At 44.3% G+C, this 15,603-nt stretch overlaps 2 protein-coding genes across 6 annotated transcripts; both read left to right on the top strand.

Moving 5' to 3' along the window:
* Positions 1 to 435: 435 nt before the first annotated feature.
* rpl35 (ribosomal protein L35) lies at positions 436 to 3,250 on the top strand. Its single transcript, XM_058071835.1, has 4 exons — positions 436 to 600; positions 1,044 to 1,180; positions 2,181 to 2,262; positions 3,064 to 3,250. The coding sequence occupies exons 1-4, from the start codon at positions 598 to 600 to the stop codon at positions 3,211 to 3,213; spliced, it is 372 nt and encodes a 123-aa protein (XP_057927818.1). The 5' UTR covers positions 436 to 597; the 3' UTR covers positions 3,214 to 3,250.
* A 1,540-nt stretch (positions 3,251 to 4,790) lies between these two features.
* On the top strand, positions 4,791 to 8,305 carry LOC131128724 (uncharacterized). 5 transcript variants are annotated; one of them, XM_058071831.1, is made up of 4 exons: positions 4,791 to 5,384; positions 7,639 to 7,730; positions 7,793 to 8,011; positions 8,095 to 8,305. In XM_058071831.1, exons 1-4 carry the CDS (start codon positions 5,047 to 5,049, stop codon positions 8,286 to 8,288), a joined length of 843 nt encoding a protein of 280 aa, XP_057927814.1. In that variant the 5' UTR covers positions 4,791 to 5,046; the 3' UTR covers positions 8,289 to 8,305. The 5 variants fall into 5 exon arrangements, with proteins under 5 accessions (XP_057927814.1, XP_057927817.1, XP_057927813.1 ...); XM_058071834.1 differs by having other exon boundaries at positions 7,621 to 7,730; positions 7,846 to 8,011; XM_058071830.1 differs by having other exon boundaries at positions 7,621 to 7,730.
* Positions 8,306 to 15,603: the final 7,298 nt, after the last annotated feature.

Raw genomic sequence — 15,603 nt, 5'->3', positions numbered from 1 at the left:
ATGACCAATGTTTTTAGTCCTACTATTTGAAATTATCTTGATTGAGATTTGTATTATTGTTTTGTTCAAAATAAATTAAATGAAATTGAAAAAAGAAAACAATATTTGCAATGTACAGCGTGGGCCAAAAGTAGGTTTACAGTTACTTCATTATCATCACCTTTCAATCACGTTTTAGATATCCATCCATCTGTTATCTATGCCACTCAATAATGCAGTATTAACTCGTAAAACTCGTAAAATGTTTAGTGTTAACTGTAACCCTTGAATATTGTGTACAGTATAGCATTTCATTTCTTAGCATTTTGACTTACTGTAGTGTAAATGTGCTTACCTGTTTGTTTTTCTTTCAATTTTAACAGTTTGCGTTAACATAAAGAACGCAGAACAAACATGCTGTATACATGCAACGTGTATGGATGGTATCAACCACTGTGCAGTCACGCTGTGATATGTTTCATGTCCAGGCGTGGCGCTGTTACTCGTGTGAGGTTGGAGGGAGAACCCAGGAAAACGAGGAAGAAGACCTTTTCCGGCAGCCGCTTTTTGTGAGCACGCGGTACGTCCGGCCTTTCCTCCGCGACAACTAGAGGCGACATGGTGAGCATAGATCGGTCCTCGCGAAATGTGAAAATTGTCATGTTTCTAACATTTCACCGCCACAAAATCAGCCATTAAGGAGCGTATGAAGCACTTATGTGGCTATGTTGATACGTGGGGATGAGAAGGCGACGCGTGGCAATGAGTTAAGCGTTATTTAAGAGGAGCAGCCGCATTAGCTTAGCTACATTGCTAAGCTAATGCAGTGATGACAGGCAGCTAGCGTTAGCTTAAAAACCGACCTTCTTGGCTATACGGTAATGGGTTGACTTCCCGAAGAATCTGTGTGTCATAAATTCAATTTTCGTGTCTTTCTTGCTAAACCGCATTTCTGAGCACAACCATGTTTATTAACACTATTCTCCCGTCGACGAAGAGTTGTCGTGAAACGAGTCTTGAGGCGAGCGAGTGCTATGTAATGTTCACGTTTAACTCTTGTCCAGGCCAAGATAAAGGCAAGAGATCTGCGGGGCAAGAAGAAGGAGGAGCTGCTCAAGCAGCTGGATGACCTGAAAAATGAATTGTCTCAGCTCCGTGTGGCCAAAGTGACCGGTGGAGCTGCATCCAAGCTGTCCAAGATGTGAGTACATTGCCAAGGAAGTCAGCAATGATGTGGTTCTGAGCTTCCATCATCCACTAAGGTACCAATGCGAAACGTATGCATTGGTTTTGTGCAGGGGTTGCGAATTTACAGTAGCCTTTACTGCGGGTTAGCCATCTTGCTTTTACTCTCAACTGAGTTTAAAAAAAACGACCGCCGCTGACCTGGTAATAATGTAAAATTATTGTTAAATGGGCAATGACGTGTGTTGAAAATCTTACATGAAAGTTTTATAAATGGCCTATGGGCTTGCATGTCTACGGCTGCATGAAATGAAACCAGCACCGGTAACTGGACACATTTATAGATACATCATTAAATAAAGTTTAAAAATATGGACTCATGCTTTGCTTTTCTGATGACGCAGACCAAAAAAGCTCAGCTGTCCCCATTTGCACACATTGACAAGAGTTTTGTGGAAAGGTCCACCAAAGCATGTGGAAAAGCATCCCTTTTCATCTGAATATGCCCTTAATTACTTCAACTTTCCTGCAAGTATTCACACCCGAACTTCCATTGGATTTATTTTCAATATGTGCAAACGTGTGTTGCACTTTGTAAATATTTTAGCAGCGAACGACTACAAGATCATAAATATTAGCAAACAGAATTTAAGTGCAACTAAATATTTATTTGACTTTGTGCTTTCACTTTTGTTCATACATTAAAATAATAACTAATAGAGACAATATATCTGGTGTCTGCTTTGGGCAGGAGTTTGCAACTGAACCAATGCTAATATTAAGCCTTAGCTCTTGTTGTCTTATTGGGAAAGAGCCAAATAAGACAAGCTGCTTTGGAAGCCGTTTTGTATGACGTTCAAATGTAGCCCTGGCAGGATCATTTGCTTTGTGGTGGATATTAGCAGAATAAGCTTCACCTGTGCCATCAAATTTTAGCATTTGTATAGTTGCAGTTGTCTTTTGGAAGTCCGTTATATTATTGATGCATTTTTCTTAAGCCTGCTTTTCTCTTGCAGCCGCGTTGTCCGCAAATCTATTGCCAGAGTCCTGACCGTAATAAATCAGACTCAAAAGGAGAATTTGAGGAAGTTCTACAAGGTGAGAACGGTGTCATGATCTTTGCACACACACAAAAAAAAAAGAGATTGCATGGGCTTGGTTTCCACTTTGGCTCTCTTGTCCAAGATGATCATTGTTGAGCTGAATGTTGCTGATGCATACCCAACTGCTTACCAAAAGACTGAGACTTGAGATGTCATGGTCTTCACAGCCCCAATGGATTGCGATCATGTAGTGTATGCTGGACTGTCCATCCATCCATCCAACCATCTTCTATGATGCTTACATGCCACATTGTAAGAATATAATGTGAAAAACCAGCAGTAGTTTAACAATAGTATGGCCGAAATGTTAAGAGAAAAGCACTACTGTAATTTTATGAGAATGTAATTTGATTTCATTATTGGAATATCAAAATATGGGAATAGTCAAAAATCCCCTCCTCCAAAAAATGTTGAATATTTTCTTTGAATTTTCCAAACATTTCAATTTTCTTCTTAAATAAGCTTTGGGAATGTTTTCTTTTCTTTCTCCCCAGATCATTATTGGCAGCTTATCTCCCCACCCCTTCCTTTCCCCCCAATAATGATCGGGGGAGATCATTATTTAAATCAAAATCTGACTTATTTTACCAAATTTCTCACTAATACACTTTTTCACTATCACAAAGCCGAGATGCAGTTTTTCCCCAAAGTATCAGTGGCCCTTGATGGTAAACATTTCAACACCACCACTGATCCATTTCTCCTTTGAAGCATGACCTAACATCACTTTCCTCCTTTCTATTGTTAAGGTGATCGTGTAAAGTTGGTTTACTCATAGTTAAATGTCTCGTTTTAGGGCAAAAAGTACAAGCCCCTGGATCTGAGACCCAAGAAGACCCGAGCTCTGCGTCGCCGCCTCAACAAACACGAGGAGAATCTGCGGACCAAGAAGCAGCAGAGGAAAGACCTCCTTTACTCAGTCCGCAAATTCGCCCTCAAAGCTTGAAGCTTTTTCTATTGACAAAATAAAATGTGTAAAGTCATACCTTTTTGTCCTCAATAGTGACCGCTTTGGCAAGTTTTGGTTTTGGTAGGGGTTCTTTGCTTTTCTAACCACATCAATAAAACTCCACAAAGCTCATGGTTGACACCATTCTTTGTCTGACAGGTCAGACACCTGAAAACATTCAACCAATGCAGTTAGCGTAGTGGAAGAGTCATTTGGTCATGTGATCTAGATGGGCGTGTACCAAAAGCCAAGTTAACCTATTGGATCATCAGCCCCTTGACTGCTTCAAGTGTCAACAGCTTGTACTTTACTGTGTTTGATGCAGTATGACAAAACAGTTGATAAACTTCAAATTATTTTTTTGTTTCAACTTGTGTTTTCAGTTTCAAGTTAAGTGTGAAGTCATCTGAAATGTCCCATCAAGACAAATCCCAAGAGGCTCTTAAATGGATAGCTGAAAAATGTTTAACTTGAAATTCTTTCTCACTGGACATTGATCCATCATTACATAGTAAGTACGTTTGGAAAAAGTTCATGTAAAAGGAATTTTACTTTTCTATAAAGATGAACTTAATTTGTACATACGTCCAACCCATTAGTGCACACTCCTTATAGTCTAACTTCTAATATCGCTCTTTTGTTTTATATGCGTTACTGTATTTATGCATGCATGGTATCCATGACCGGACGTTTATGTCTATGGCGCATCTGCACATACATTATGTGCGTTTGTATTTTTGACGTAGGCCGTCACGCTTGGTGAATGTCTGCATTCTGTCCAAGTGTCACTAAGAAAATAACCACCCTATATAGTACGCATATGACGTATGGCTATTGGTTTATTTATATATATGTGTGTGTATGTATGTATATATATCACAGCACTTGACGTCTGAATGGAGGAAGTGACGTAGCTCTCGCACATGCGTAGAACCCATCGCATTTCCGGTACGGATGGCGTGGACATCTCCCATATCACAGGCATGTTGTGGAAGAAATACTGCATAGTTGGACTCACACCATTACTAACACAACACTGTCAGTGTCAAGGAAAAGCGTTGTTATTTTGTTGTGAAACAAAAAAGATGGTAGCGACAAACTGGCACAAGTCATTGATTGGGTCGTCAGGTTTCTGCCTAGTATTTTAGTCAGGAAATGTACACATTTAGCGATTTTTACTTAACAATGTTCAATGTGACAATGTACAACGATCGAAATGTTTGCATTTCTATTCTTATAGCCATCTTGAGTACTACTGAGAACAATGATCCCGTAGCGCCCTCTTGTGGGCTAAATAAAGCATGCTCTGTTTGCCAGACAATAACATTGTAACGTAACCTGTTATGAATAAAAAGGGCATTTTACTATAGTTTTGTGAATTATTTGTTGATTAATAATTACTCCACCAATGTAGTGTTTAATGTGATGTATTTATGTTAGCGAGAGTGTGAGAGATGATCAGCCGTGATTCAGTTGTGAAAGCTCAACATGAAGGAAGAACTCCACTTCATCGTCGTCAAGAGTTCAATGACTTCCGCTCTTCACAATAAAAGTATTGCGTTTTTTCCCGTCGGACGGCCCAGAAAAGTAGCTTCCAATTACATGAACTTATTTTCAAACGGACCAGGACCGGTGGTCTTAAAACATAACCCTGCATGTCCGAGTACACACTGCGACTCAACGGTCCTTTCAAGAGGCTGATGTGAGCACAGTGACCCTGAGGAATGCCTGGAATGAACATCACCTCCATACTAATTATTGTCTCGGTGACACCAAGCTGTCATCTGCTGCTCTCGGGCTGAACAACAAGCACCCGGGTGTCTTGCTGCCATGACAGACGCCATGAGCTTTCAGACGCTCCGCAAACTCTCCGTATGTTGGAGTGTCATCCCTTTGTTCCTTCACCCGCTTGTGACCTCCAGCAAGAAGTCGGGCTGCTTCAGAGTCAACACCTGCAAGTGCATCATGAAGGACGGCAGCGGGGTCATCAACCTCCAAGCCATGGGAGATGCTGATGGTCTCCTGGGGCGGATGAAGCGTGTTCCTGCAGACCACCTGCCAGCCAATGAGGACATTCTGATGACTTTTAGTCCGTGCCAACCTTTCTCGCAGCCAGAAGACCTGACAGGAAGTGACTGCACCAATGTTGCTGCGTGCCTCATTGTCAGGTACACTAAATATCTTCTCAAAATATGTCACCTGCTTTTTCAACCTTCCATGTTGTAACCCTGGAAAGGGGGAATATGTGAATAAGGATGGTTGGACACGATGTCTCCCTCGGGCATCCTCATGCAGAATGCTTGTTTAAAATCCATTTCATCCATCCATCCATCCATCCATCCATCCATCCATCCATCCATCCATCCATCCATCCATCCATCCATCCATCCATCCATCCATCCATCCATCCATCCATCCATCCATCCATCCATCCATCCATCCATCCATCCATCCATCCATCCATCCATCCATCCATCCATCCATCCATCCATCCATCCATCCATCCATCCATCCATCCATCCATCCATCCATCCATCCATCCATCCATCCATCCATCCATCCATCCATCCATCCATCCATCCATCCATCCATCCATCCATCCATCCATCCATCCATCCATCCATCCATCCATCCATCCATCCATCCATCCATCCATCCATCCATCCATCCATCCATCCATCCATCCATCCATCCATCCATCCATCCATCCATCCATCCATCCATCCATCCATCCATCCATCCATCCATCCATCCATCCATCCATCCATCCATCCATCCATCCATCCATCCATCCATCCATCCATCCATCCATCCATCCATCCATCCATCCATCCATCCATCCATCCATCCATCCATCCATCCATCCATCCATCCATCCATCCATCCATCCATCCATCCATCCATCCATCCATCCATCCATCCATCCATCCATCCATCCATCCATCCATCCATCCATCCATCCATCCATCCATCCATCCATCCATCCATCCATCCATCCATCCATCCATCCATCCATCCATCCATCCATCCATCCATCCATCCATCCATCCATCCATCCATCCATCCATCCATCCATCCATCCATCCATCCATCCATCCATCCATCCATCCATCCATCCATCCATCCATCCATCCATCCATCCATCCATCCATCCATCCATCCATCCATCCATCCATCCATCCATCCATCCATCCATCCATCCATCCATCCATCCATCCATCCATCCATCCATCCATCCATCCATCCATCCATCCATCCATCCATCCATCCATCCATCCATCCATCCATCCATCCATCCATCCATCCATCCATCCATCCATCCATCCATCCATCCATCCATCCATCCATCCATCCATCCATCCATCCATCCATCCATCCATCCATCCATCCATCCATCCATCCATCCATCCATCCATCCATCCATCCATCCATCCATCCATCCATCCATCCATCCATCCATCCATCCATCCATCCATCCATCCATCCATCCATCCATCCATCCATCCATCCATCCATCCATCCATCCATCCATCCATCCATCCATCCATCAGTAGACCTGCACAGCAAATCAACAAGACAACAAACTGTGTCCCTTTCTACTTTTTCAGACAACTCAAACACAAATCATTTGCACGTTCTTTTAAACATCTAAAGAAATAACACATACTGCCCATGTCTACATAAACAAATACATACATTAAACATAAACCGCGCCATTACCCTCCTAACAGACGTCGGTTAGCTAGCTAACAGTACCATGTAGCATCTACAACGTGGTACCAAACTGTCTCAAAAAGTTTCCAAAATGCAACAAACAAAATGCTGAAAAATGCTGACATGTTGCAGCACAGCAACGAGTACATATGATGGCCGTGACATACCTGAAGAGGGGAAGTAAATATTAGGGGACTAATATCTCATCCAGAATGGAGTGCCGCGGCCAACAGCGCCCCCTTTCGGCCTTGGCAGACATAGACAATCGATCCCGATGAACTGATTCCGAGTGCATTGTAGATCAATTTAAAATAGATGGAACCCTTTTTAGTGAGCACCTTGCAACACAAACAATATATCACGCACCCACCCTGGTCATCACATCCTGTTGGGACAGGAAGGCGTATTTACAACCAACTTTAGTAGAGTCTGCTAGACGTGAAATAACACCCCTAAAGTCACCTTTCTAGTCCTATGGCCTAATATAGTAGACGTAATAAAGGACAATTCATGTTGTAAATGTGTTGTGGTGCACACAGGGTGGACGTGTCGGTTCGTCCACGTTAGCTGCTTCTTCTGCGCGGTGGCTTGGCTCAGGTTGTTGAGTGGCTCTTTCTTAAATCTGCGTATTTTTACTAACAGCAGGCCGTATTCAAGCACTATTCTCGATGTCTGTGTGTGCGAGAGCAGGTATCTGCGCTTCAACAGGTACATTCACCGCTATATCAACTTTGGTGGACACGACGGCAACGACTTCCACTACAACGACACCCTGAAGACGCTGTCGGTCTCTTACTTTGGTGAGTGGAACGTGAACGTACGCCTCTTTAGCCAACCGCTCCACGGACACGCTTCCTCCCAGGGCACAAAGAACTGGTGCGAACAAGGGTCCATTATCACTGTAATCCAAACCAGTCTACGTCCTTCATCCGGGACCTGATGTTGAAGGAAGAAGAGCTGCTGCACATCTGGGTGGAGAGTCCGTGTGCTTGTCCCAACGCCTGTGCCATTGGAGATCTGGGTCTCGGAACTATCTTCCTCATCATCCTAACTCTCAGTGCCGCTGCGTACTTCGTCCTCGGTTAGCATCCTTTCCTTTGGAGCACAAGTGGGTCTGGGTTCTCATCAGATGTCACAACAGAGCGTAACTTTCTCTGCTGGCAGGTTCCTGTGCTCTGAGGCCTTTTCGGAGCAGCAGCGGGGTTCAGATCTCTCCGGAACGCAGCGTGTGGTGCATGGTCTGCTACCTCTTCACTGAAACAAGGCCGGCAAGTCGAGACGACGCTGACAGGACACGTTGGGAAGTTCCTCCAAAAGACCGCATCCCGTCTTCATCTGGCGGAGTTGAGGAACCTTAACCGTGACAACGACCGCGTGCTTGGGTGGTTCTGCGTGCCATCAGACGTTCTTAAGCCTGACCGCTCCACTCGCTCGTTGCCAGATTGTTGCCATGCTGTCCTGCCATTCAGTCTGGGACTCTTGGGAATAAACTGAGTTTGCAGTTGTTGTTACTCTTGTGGCTTCCTTGTTTCTGTTGTACTTTGTACTTTTCTGTTGTACTTTGTACTTTTCTGTTGTACTTTTCACTTTTCACTCCTTTTTGAGTTCGCACTTTTCAGCCATAAAAAATGGCCACAAGGGGGCAGACGTGCATTTGATAAGCGCTTGGTGGAGATCATGTGGATGGAAGAAACACATGAGCGGAAGGAGGAAGTGGGAGAATGTGGAGAAGCGAAGGGGTTCTAGATGAAACCCTTGGAAGGTGAACAGGTTAAGATTAAGATAAGATTAAGATATGCCTTTATTCGTCCCTCAGTGGGGAAATTTGTTCTGGATGTCGCCTCCAGCAAGTGTTCTTTGTGGAACCTTTCACTGACAGTTCTAGGTGGGCTTCTGGGTCAAACCCTCCAAAAGAGTTCCAAATAGTTCTCAGAGGTTCTAGCAGGCAACACAAAGGTTTGAAAGAACCTCATGGTTCTAGTTAGCGCTTTGATTTCCAAGCGTGAAGAGTCATTTGCTTACTTATGGACCCAATCTGAGATTGATTTGGAGGAATGGAGGAGAGGATCTGGCTCTTGTTTGCATCTTCAAAGTCAAACCAGGATTTAAAGTGGATTGACTTTGTTCCTAAAGATGTCAACCACATGGTCTACTGTACGTTACCATATATGAAGGAACCCACACTCTTAATATTTATAACCTTTCTTCGACCTCAAAATTGCTTAAGCATAAAAGGATATTTTCACACATGATGTTTCTGTCTTTGGATCAAGAACATACCAAACGTCTACAGTTTATGGGGGGTTGGGGGGGGGGGCAAAACAGGACAATTCATCAAGTTCATCAAGTCATTGAAGAAGGTTAGCACAATTCCATGGCGATGAGATACTCAAATGATTCTTAGTCTTTACAAAGATGTCTCATCATTTGGATGCATTTCCAATGTGCCACCTGACTGGAACCTTGGTTAAAGTACGCCCTGGTTAGCAGCACAAAAACACAACATATGCTGGTCATGCCGGTAGCTGGTCTCCAGACCTGTTCCTGGCCCTGGGCGGAGCCACAAGACACACCCGCAGCCTCTCTGCATTTGCCAGTTTGTTGCTCCGTTTGAGTCGTGCCGCGCCTTCCAGACCTCTCTTCCTGCACGCCGTCCTCAGTTTGAAGTGTGCTAAGCGTTTGCTAAGCGCTCTTTGTTTTCTCCTTGTTTGTCCTCGACCTTTGACCTGCGGTGCCAGTCAAATAAACTGAATTCAGTGTGCATTTTATGGTGTTAAATGTCGGACAACCAGATGCAGTCATCCAAACAGCCACATCTGGATCTGGAGCTTCCATGCCCTTGGGATCAACGGACATTTGAGGTTACTTTTACCATGAAGACATGATTGTTCCCAGAGACACCGTGTGATAGCGAGATCAACACAGACACCGCCTTCCTTTTGAACTTGGAGATATTTCTGCAGCCATGATCAAAAGTGAAGCAGAGACTTGAGTTGTGAAATGATAAAAATGTGTTTTATGGTTCCAGTTTTGGCTTTCTGGAACGGTCTTGAAGTCAGTTGTGGCACACTCGAAAATATGGCGTCCACATAGATTTAATTTAGTGTTTATTGAGATAATATACAATTTGAAAGTGTAGCGATCATTAATAGTTGTAAAATGTGATGGTTCTATGCATTACTGGCATTGGTGGAGGTGGATTGGCAGTTGGTGTGAGGCGGAACCTTTGTATCTCTCCAGTTGCAGCCGGACTGCTGTACGGAGACACTTCCTGTGTTGCGTCAGACGCAATCATCGCTCATCGTCGTCACTTTGCTGTTCTGGCTGCATTTCTATTCAGGTCGCTAAATTGTCCATGAACAACAGGATAAGTTCCTACGAGTAGTTGGTTCATGTTAGGATGTATAATGTGAAATTAACCGCTGAGTTGATTTGGTGACACAAGTGAACGTTATAGAGAAAGTTTGTTGTAAAAACATCAAAGACATAACCGCCACTCCGGCTCCTGAACTCTTGGTTAGATCGCCACCTAGTGGCAGTGCGGGGTATTTCAATGGTCATACAAATGGTGTGATTTTGTATAGAAGTGTTACAGGAAGTTACCAGGATTTATCATCATATTCTTCAGAATTGTTCCAGTAATTTGTGGGATTTTCAGATATTTCAGCACAAATGTGAACATTTTTGATGACATGTCAAAACGTAAGCATGTTGTAGAATGCCTTAAAAGGTACAGTACTGTACCTGGTAGTCTTCATTGTGGGCGAAATTTCCCCACACAACACAACAGAGCTTTTGCTCAGAGGGTATCGAGCTAGCTAGCTAGCTAGCCGTGTGATGGACGGACGCATGATGTCCTCTCATTCCTGCTCATGACTCTTTTGGCAAAGACCCCCTGGAAGAAGGCTTCCCACCATTTGAGAACCCCTACTTTGGTGTAACCCAAATGGGGAGATGTTCAAGGCATGTACGGTCTGCAGGAGGCCTGGGGGAGAACCCAGGACATCTTGGAGAGACTAGTTCTCTGGGCTGACCTGGGATCCACCAGGAGGAGTCTGGGCTTGTCTGCTGAGGCTGCCGCCCCCATGACCCAACCTGGGATACTCGGAAGAAGATGGATGGAGTATAAATGACCTTAAAGGATGTATGGATGCATCTTGACGATAGCTCCCAACAGGGAAGGGAATTGTTTTGGAACACATTCCTATTCTTCTAGTGAATCATTCCGCAAATGTCCCCATGCGCGTCTCCTTGGTAAGGGGCCCCCACCTTCTGAAAAGTGGCCAGTGAGTGCTCCTTGGTAGGGGGCCCCCACCTTCTGAAAAGTGGCCAGTGAGTGCTCCTTGGTAGGGGGCCCCCACCTTCTGAAAAGTGGCCAGTGAGTGCTCCTTGGTAAGGGGCCCCCACCTTCTGAAAAGTGGCCAGTGAGTGCTCCTTGGTAGGGGGCCCCCACCTTCTGAAAAGTGGCCAGTGAGTGCTCCTTGGTAGGGGGCCCCCACCTTCTGAAAAGTGGCCAGTGAGTGCTCCTTGGTAGGGGGCCCCCACCTTCTGAAGTGGCCAGTGAGTGCTCCTTGGTAAGGGGCCCCCACCTTCTGAAAAGTGGCCAGTGAGTGCTCCTTGGTAGGGGGCCCCCACCTTCTGAAGTGGCCAGTGAGTGCTCCTTGGTAGGGGGCCCCCACCTTCTGAAAAGTGGCCAGTGAGTGCTCCTTGGTCGGGGGCCCCCACCTTCTGAAGTGTCCAGTGAGTGCTGGTGCAAATGGAAGTACTGCCGTGTGTAGCAGGCGTGTACTTCTAGGCCGTGTACTTCTAGGGGTTTTCCCAATGACATCATCACGGCTCTCAGACTCAGCTTGCTCTCTGTGGGTGGGAGGAAAAGTTACTTCATTGGGTTCGACTCCCGCCCTTCTCGTTGGCACCCACGGAGCACTGATGAGGCGTTTCATTAGAACACGTCTTGGAGAGAAACAATACTTGGTAGAAATACCCGTACATACATAATACATACTGTACATGGCCTCTATATGATTACTGATGTCATCATGTATTATATATTTATGTACAGTGACTGAAATACTATATTAACGGACTAAACTGTAGTCCATGAAGGTACCAGCACCACAGACTCCAACCAAGGTCTTTTGGAACCAGAGTGGAGAACGCTGGGTGTGGATCTAAAAACCTGGACTGCCAACTCTCGTGGCTCCGGTTCATTGGCGGGTCCAAGCGGCCCTCTGAGGGCCCCCAATGAACCCGAGATGAACACCCCTGCTCTCCATGCAGACGCGTGGTCTTTGTAGGCTTCAGTAGACAATGTGCAGCTGTTGTGGTCATGTGTTGTGTTACCCGGGGAGGGGGGGGGGTGGTGATGGTTGTAGAACACGTTCCTTCTTCATCAACTTGAGAACAACGTAAATGCCCGTGGAGTTTCACGTCTGAGTTTTTGTGTTTGATGGCTCTTTAGTGAAACCAAAATGTTTTTTCTGAACTGCAAAACCTTTGTGTTCCTCCCTTAATGTCAATTAATACGAAGTACAGAAGTACAGAAGTACAGAAGTACATAAGTACATAAGTACCTTCACCCACCAGAGCAAGAAAATACATAGAATCCATTGGATTGACTGCTTCCTGGTCCGAGAGCTCTCGTTAGCATCTGTTGGAGTGTTTCATGGAGTTCTTCTGTTGACCTCGTCCAACTTTGCTCCTTGGACGTTTTCTCATGAATTCAACGATCTTTTGGAGAGTTTTTGTCCAATTCTGGTGCTGGAATTGTGAAACTGGAAAAGGCAATGAAAGGCAGCATAGCTGGTGGACAAATGGAGCCTATGCAGTAGCCACGCATTATTCTGCATTATTCTACTGTACGTCTGCGCTCAGGTTAGTGGCAGGCAGGGCTGTAGCGGGGAATTCATCTGAAATGATTAGATGACGCAATATCTACCGCAATATCTACCGCAATATCTACCGCAATATCTACCGCAATATCTACCGCAATATCTACCGCAATATCTACCGCAATATCTACCGCAATATCTACCGCAATATCTACCGCAATATCTACAGACATTGCGTGTGAATTCTTAAAAAACTGAACGCTTTGAAAAGGTGCCAAAATGGAACTTTAGAATGAACGTAAAGTTGGACTAAAACGCTCATGAAAAAAAAGGATGGTATTCGTCCAATGTCTCGATCTCCGCTCACTTTTGTTTTTGTTGGAGCAGACTACTTCCTGGAGGAGCTTCCTTCCCTTCCCTTTTCCTCAGCTGGAGGCAAGCGGAGACTGCATGGTCCTTCTGGACCAGAATCCCATGATTCGTGTTGTCGTACAAAATAATCCAACAAACATCGGACATTTCAGATGGAGTTCTAGTTTTACAAGAAAGACCAGTAATAAATTAGAATTGTTTGTGTCACGATGCTACGTTTGCTCCCCTTATGCCCATATTTGGGGGGGGGGCTGGACGGCTTTCTTTGTCGTTCTTTGATCATTTATTGTCCATTTTGTCTGTAATTCACTGTTTTTGGGAGTCGCTATCCTTTCATTTTTCCATTTGCTCTGTTATTACCATATTTTGTCCATCTTGTACGTTGGGTAGGTCGTACTGCTACTTCGTTAGCCTTCTTAGTATATTCATTTCCAAACACTTATTAAACACAATGAAAGTATGATGAATGATAATGGAAGTTGCCATCCGAGCCCTCCAGCCGGGAGACCGACAAAACGTCAGAAAATGTTCTGGCACATGGAGGTTTGGGAGGTTTGGGCCATCTCCTGGACCAGGAAAGCACAGTTGAAGCGGCCGCCGCCAACACGAGGATTGAAATCGGAAAAGTGTCATTTTCTGCCAAACGTCCGTGTGGCCTTGTTGTTGCCACAAGAGGAGCGTTCTCTTCGAACATTCATCATTTCCATTCGTCACTGACAAAGCATCTTCCATCACTTTCACAAGTCTGTGCTGGTGCTCCGCCATGAATGAAGACCAGTGTGAGGGAGGAGGTCTGATTGGAGAAGAAATGAGCCACGGCTTTCATCCTCCAGACAACAGCTGTCTGTGGGATCTGGAGTGGTGGCACTTGACAGAAGAAGAAGATTGAAGCGTGGCCACAATGGCCGTATTCTTCATAGGCTGAGATTGCGGCTGCTGTCACCCGGCCAGCATTCCTCAAAGCTCGGCTGGATGCCAGCTTTGTGCGGAATGTCGAGGACGTCTGTGCTCACATGGGATGATCCAAAGGGCTTTGATGGGAGACCACATGCACCCTTTCTTTCATTTCTTTTCTTTGGTAATGGTAATGGTAATGGTAATGGTAATGGTAATGGTAATGGTAGTGGTTATGGTAATGGTAATGGTAATGGTAATGGTAATGGTAATGGTAATGGTTTTATTTCATTTGAACATGCATCAGATTCCAATTGAGTGCATCCCATAATCAGTTCCCAGTTCCACATGTCCAAAAGGAGTAGGAAGAAGCAAAGCTTATTAAATCCTACCCCTCCATCTGGTACTTTTACAATCACTAACTCTTACATTTGTTCACTTCCTGCTTTCCATAATACAGTTTAACGTTTTTTTTTAAATAATGTACCTCGTAGTGAAGTACTGGGTGATATGAGCATCCAATGCCATAATGTGTACCATAGTGCGTGTCAATATAGTGATATATATAGCACATCATGACTGGTTCAAGACTCTTCATCCTTGGATTTAGCAAACATCAACTGCTTGTATTGTTTCTTGAATTGGCTCATCGTTGTGCATTGTTTGATTCCCTTACTCAATCCATTCCATAGTTTGATTCCACATACTGAAATGCTATGGCTAGCATAACGTAGTCCTAGCATAGAAGTGTTTCAAATGTACTTCTTCCCTGAGATCATATTTCTCCTCTCTTGTAGAGAAGTATTGGATGACATTTTTAGCTAATTGCTTATTTTTAGCCTTATGCATTATTTGAGCTGTTTGAAGATGAACTATATCAGCAAGTTGAAGTATTTGTCATTTTACAAATAAGGAGTTAGTATGTTCTCTGTAGGCGGCATTATGAATTATCCTTACTGGCCTTTTTTGCAGTACATTTAGCCAGTGAAGATTGCTTTTATAGTTATGATCCCATATTTCCACACAATAAGTAAGATATGGTATCTTTATTCTAAACTTGAGGAAAACAGTTTCAAATGGAGTGGGGACGAAGGACAAAGTAGAAAGCCAAAACCTTACCACTTCCACACAGAATGGGAGGAAAACATCTTTTCATTCTATCATGTCTAATGTCATTGTCACGATCGGGCTTCACCCCCTCGTGACAGCTTTCTTAGTTTTCGTCTTTTTTCTCTGTTCCTCATTCGTGCCCTTATTTTGTATTCACTTCCTCTGTTGCTCTGTTCTGTTTTCCGTTCCTTTGCATTTTCTCCCGCACCTGGTTTCAATTTGTGATTGCTATTTAGTTCAGGTGTGCGCTCCCTTCGTTGTCGGTTCGTTGTCTTTGGTTTGAGTTTGTCTTGCTAGTGCGCCATCCTGCTGCACAGCGACAATAAATATATTTTTACCTGCATTTGGGTCATCATCTCTGCATCCTGGGGTCCAACCTTAAAACTCTCAAGCCGCACCGTGACAGTCATGTCTCATTACTGCTGCCTCGTGACCACAACAATCCATTGTTAATGCTAATGCTAAT

This window comes from Doryrhamphus excisus, chromosome 4 (genome assembly GCF_030265055.1).
Source record: "Doryrhamphus excisus isolate RoL2022-K1 chromosome 4, RoL_Dexc_1.0, whole genome shotgun sequence".
Lineage (NCBI taxonomy): Eukaryota > Metazoa > Chordata > Actinopteri > Syngnathiformes > Syngnathidae > Doryrhamphus > Doryrhamphus excisus.
This window is presented reverse-complemented; position numbering and strand designations above follow the sequence as displayed.

Excerpts from the sequence above, each read along its gene's own strand:
- LOC131128724 (XM_058071829.1), top strand. The coding sequence starts at position 5,047 with ATGACAGACGCCATGAGCTTTCAGACGCTCCGCAAACTCTCCGTATGT. Across the intron at positions 5,385-7,617 it reads GCTGCGTGCCTCATTGTCAG|CAGGTATCTGCGCTTCAACA; the intron begins GTACACTAAATA and ends TGTGTGCGAGAG. Across the intron at positions 8,012-8,094 it reads CGCTGCGTACTTCGTCCTCG|GTTCCTGTGCTCTGAGGCCT; the intron begins GTTAGCATCCTT and ends CTCTGCTGGCAG.
- rpl35 (XM_058071835.1), top strand. Across the intron at positions 1,181-2,180 it reads GCATCCAAGCTGTCCAAGAT|CCGCGTTGTCCGCAAATCTA; the intron begins GTGAGTACATTG and ends TTTCTCTTGCAG. Across the intron at positions 2,263-3,063 it reads ATTTGAGGAAGTTCTACAAG|GGCAAAAAGTACAAGCCCCT; the intron begins GTGAGAACGGTG and ends GTCTCGTTTTAG.